The sequence below is a fragment of the Heterodontus francisci genome, chromosome 49, assembly GCF_036365525.1.
Source record: "Heterodontus francisci isolate sHetFra1 chromosome 49, sHetFra1.hap1, whole genome shotgun sequence".
Taxonomy (NCBI): domain Eukaryota; kingdom Metazoa; phylum Chordata; class Chondrichthyes; order Heterodontiformes; family Heterodontidae; genus Heterodontus; species Heterodontus francisci.
Genome location: NC_090419.1, coordinates 11,439,715 through 11,444,348, shown reverse-complemented (window position 1 = coordinate 11,444,348; position 4,634 = coordinate 11,439,715). Strand labels below are relative to the sequence as shown.

At 52.4% G+C, this 4,634-nt stretch overlaps 1 protein-coding gene across 1 annotated transcript in view; it reads left to right on the top strand.

The window, feature by feature from the left end:
• Nucleotides 1–1,127: 1,127 nt before the first annotated feature.
• The window catches only part of LOC137358227 (plexin A3-like), a 9,295-nt gene continuing 5,788 nt past the window's right edge, over nucleotides 1,128–4,634 (top strand). Inside the window, exon 1 of the mRNA XM_068024111.1 lies at nucleotides 1,128–1,274. Within this exon, the coding sequence (XP_067880212.1) occupies nucleotides 1,146–1,274 (129 nt within the window). The 5' untranslated portion in view covers nucleotides 1,128–1,145. The remainder of the gene's footprint in view (nucleotides 1,275–4,634) is intronic.

Sequence of the window (4,634 nt, the reverse complement as noted above, 5' to 3'; positions counted from 1 at the left end):
TGAGACAGACAGAGATGGAGAGAGACAGACAGAGAGAGAGAGAGAGAAACAGACGGAGAGAGAGAGACAGACGGAGAGAGAGAGACAGACGGAGAGAGGGAGACAGACGGAGAGAGGGAGACAGACAGACAGAGAGAGAGGGAGACAGACAGAGAGAGAGGGAGACAGACAGAGAGAGAGAGAGACAGACAGAGAGAGAGAGAGACAGACAGATGGAGAGAGAGACAGACAGAAAGAGAGACAGACAGACAGAGGGAGACAGACAGACAGACGAACGGAGAGGGAGGGAGACAGACAGACGGACGGAGAGACAGACAGACGGATGGAGAGAGAGACAGACAGACGGACAGCGAGAGAGAGAGAGACAGTGACAGAGAGAAACGGAAGTGAGAGACGGAGAGAACAGAGGAGACAGAAAAAGAGAGGGAGAGACAGATACAAAGTGAAAGAGAGATGGAGAAGGAGAGACAGAGATGGAGAGAGAGAGTGAGGGGCGACAGAGATTGAGAGTGAGATAAATAAAAGCAAAATCCTGCAGATGCTGGAAATCTGAAATAAACACAGGAAATGCTGGAAATACTCAGCAGGTCTGGCAGCATCTGTGGAGAGAGAAGCAGAATTAACGTTTCAGGTCAGTGACCCTTCTTCAGATGGAGAGTGAGAGATGGACAGCGGGCAACAGAGAGTGGAAAAGGGCACAGCGAGACAGCTGCCCCCAGTTGGTGGGGACTCTACACTCTACTAGACAAAGCACCTGGCCTAGAGATGGGGGAATAGATCAGCCTTCCTCAAATGTGTGTGTGGGAGGAAGGTGAGGAGAAGAACAGGAAGGATATTTGGCCATGGATGGCATCACAGTGGAACTTCCTAAACTACGTGTGCACATCAATATCAGTGAGTCTCTCAGTTCAGGACAGTCTGGAGTTGGATTTCCAGTTGTGATGCAACGCCCCCCCCCCCCCGCCCTGTTGCCCCTCATTCCTCACAGGCACGATTGGGGAGTTGTTGACCTGAAGCCCAGTGCCTGGAAGAAGAAGGGGGGCTCGGAGGGATGGGGCGATCAGCTTGTTCCACCTGCTCAACGGGAAAGCACCTCTGACCTTTCACCTTCACCCTCCCACAGGTACTACCGGGACATCAACAAAATGACGGCCATCAGTGACCAGGACATGGACGCTTACCTGGCCGAACAGTCCCGCCTCCACGCCAATGAGTTCAACACCCTGAGCGCGCTCAACGAACTCTACTTCTACATCAACAAGTACAGGGACGAGGTAAGCATTGACGCCAATGAGCTTATTGGTGGCTGTTTGACTGGGGAGGCCCAGAGTGCAGGCCCAGGCTAGAGAGAGCAGGACAAAAGGTGAGAGGAACATGGACAAGTGCTGGTCTGTTGACACCGGGTTTGGGTGGAGGAGTTTCCTTGTTGACACCAGGTTTGGGTGGAGAGGTTTCCTTGTTGACACCAGGTTTGGATGGAGGGGTTTCCTGGTTGACACCAGGTTTGGATGGTGAGGTTTCCTTGTTGACACCAGGTTTGGGTGGAGAGGTTTCCTTGTTGACACCAGGTTTGGGTGGAGAGGTTTCCTTGTTGACACCAGGTTTGGGTGGAGGGGTTTCCTGGTTGACACCAGGTTTGGATGGAGAGGTTTCCTTGTTGACACCAGGTTTGGATGGAGAGGTTTCCTTGTTGACACCAGGTCTGGGTGGAGAGGTTTCCTTGTTGACACCAGGTTTTGGGTGGAGAGGTTTCCTTGTTGACACCAGGTTTGGGTGGAGAGGTTTCCTTGTTGACACCAGGTCTGGGTGGAGAGGTTTCCTTGTTGACACCAGGTTTGGGTGGAGAGGTTTCCTTGTTGACACCAGGTTTGGGTGGAGGGGTTTCCTGGTTGACACCAGGTTTGGATGGAGAGGTTTCCTTGTTGACACCAGGTTTGGGTGGAGAGGCTTCCTTGTTGACACCAGGTTTGGATGGAGGGGTTTCCTTGTTGACACCAGGTTTGGATGGAGAGGTTTCCTTGTTGACACCAGGTTTGGGTGGAGAGGTTTCCTTGTTGACACCAGGTTTGGGTGGAGGGGTTTCCTTGTTGACACCAGGTTTGGGTGGAGGAGTTTCCTTGTTGACACCAGGTTTGGGTGGAGGAGTTTCCTTGTTGACACCAGGTTTGGATGGAGGAGTTTCCTTGTTGACACCAGGTTTGGATGGAAGAGTTTCCTTGTTGACACCAGGTTTGGATGGAGGAGTTTCCTTGTTGACACCAGGTTTGGGTGGAGAGGTTTCCTTGTTGACACCAGGTTTGGGTGGAGAGGTTTCCTTGTTGAAACCAGGTTTGGGTGGAGAGGTTTCCTTGTTGAAACCAGGTTTGGATGGAGAGGTTTCCTTGTTGACACCAGGTTTGGGTGGAGGGGTTTCCTTGTTGACACCAGGTTTGGGTGGAGAGGTTTCCTTGTTGACACCAGGTTTGGGTGGAGAGGTTTCCTTGTTGACACCAGGTTTGGGTGGAGGAGTTTCCTTGTTGACACCAGGTTTGGATGGAGAGGTTTCCTTGTTGACACCAGGTTTGGGTGGAGGGGTTTCCTTGTTGACACCAGGTTTGGGTGGAGAGGTTTCCTTGTTGACACCAGGTTTGGGTGGAGAGGTTTCCTTGTTGACACCAGGTTTGGGTGGAGGAGTTTCCTTGTTGACACCATGTTTGGGTGGAGGAGTTTCCTTGTTGACACCAGGTTTGGGTGGAGGGGTTTCCTTGTTGACACCAGGTTTGGGTGGAGCGGTTTCCTTGTTGACACCAGGTTTGGGTGGAGAGGTTTCCTTGTTGAAACCAGGTTTGGATGGAGGAGTTTCCTTGTTGACACCAGGTTTGGTTGGAGAGGTTTCCTTGTTGACACCAGGTTTGGATGGAGGGGTTTCCTTGTTGACACCAGGTTTGGATGGAGGAGTTTCCTTGTTGACACCAGGTTTGGGTGGAGAGGTTTCCTTGTTGACGCCAGGTTTGGGTGGAGGAGTTTCCTGGTTGACACCAGGTTTGGGTGAGAGGTTTCCTTGTTGACACCAGGTTTGGGTGGAGGAGTTTCCTTGTTGACACCAGGTTTGGGTGGAGGGGTTTCCTTGTTGACATCAGGTTTGGGTGGAGGGGTTTCCTTGTTGACACCAGGTTTGGATGGAGGAGTTTCCTTGTTGACACCAGGTTTGGGTGGAGGGGTTTCGTTGTTGACACAGGTTTGGGTGGAGAGGTTTCCTTGTTGACGCCAGGTTTGGGTGGAGGAGTTTCCTGGTTGACACCAGGTTTGGGTGGAGCGGTTTCCTTGTTGACACCAGGTTTGGGTGGAGAGGTTTCCTTGTTGACACCAGGTTTGGGTGGAGGGGTTTCCTTGTTGACACCAGGTTTGGGTGGAGCGGTTTCCTTGTTGACACCAGGTTTGGGTGGAGAGGTTTCCTTGTTGACGCCAGGTTTGGGTGGAGGAGTTTCCTGGTTGACACCAGGTTTGGGTGGAGAGGTTTCCTTGTTGACACCAGGTTTGGGTGGAGGAGTTTCCTTGTTGACACCAGGTTTGGGTGGAGGGGTTTCCTTGTTGACATCAGGTTTGGGTGGAGGGGTTTCCTTGTTGACACCAGGTTTGGATGGAGGAGTTTCCTTGTTGACACCAGGTTTGGGTGGAGGGGTTTCCTTGTTGACACCAGATTTGGGTGGAGGGGTTTCCTTGTTGACACCAGGTTTGGGTGGAGAGGTTTCCTTGTTGACACCAGGTTTGGGTGGAGGGGTTTCCTTGTTGACACCAGGTTTGGGTGGAGGGGTTTCCTTGTTGACACCAGGTTTGGGTGGAGGGGTTTCCTTGTTGACACCAGGTTTGGGTGGAGAGGTTTCCTTGTTGACACCAGGTTTGGGTGGAGAGGTTTCCTTGTTGACACCAGGTTTGGGTGGAGAGGTTTCCTTGTTGACGCCAGGTTTGGGTGGAGGAGTTTCCTGGTTGACACCAGGTTTGGGTGGAGAGGTTTCCTTGTTGACACCAGGTTTGGGTGGAGCGGTTTCCTTGTTGACACCAGGTTTGGGTGGAGAGGTTTCCTTGTTGACGCCAGGTTTGGGTGGAGGAGTTTCCTGGTTGACACCAGGTTTGGGTGGAGCGGTTTCCTTGTTGACACCAGGTTTGGGTGGAGAGGTTTCCTTGTTGACACCAGGTTTGGGTGGAGGGGTTTCCTTGTTGACACCAGGTTTGGGTGGAGCGGTTTCCTTGTTGACACCAGGTTTGGGTGGAGAGGTTTCCTTGTTGACGCCAGGTTTGGGTGGAGGAGTTTCCTGGTTGACACCAGGTTGGGTGGAGAGGTTTCCTTGTTGACACCAGGTTTGGGTGGAGGAGTTTCCTTGTTGACACCAGGTTTGGGTGGAGGGGTTTCCTTGTTGACATCAGGTTTGGGTGGAGGGGTTTCCTTGTTGACACCAGGTTTGGATGGAGGAGTTTCCTTGTTGACACCAGGTTTGGGTGGAGGGGTTTCCTTGTTGACACCAGGTTTGGGTGGAGGGGTTTCCTTGTTGACACCAGGTTTGGGTGGAGAGGTTTCCTTGTTGACACCAGGTTTGGGTGGAGAGGTTTCCTTGTTGACACCAGGTTTGGGTGGAGGGGTTTCCTTGTTGACACCA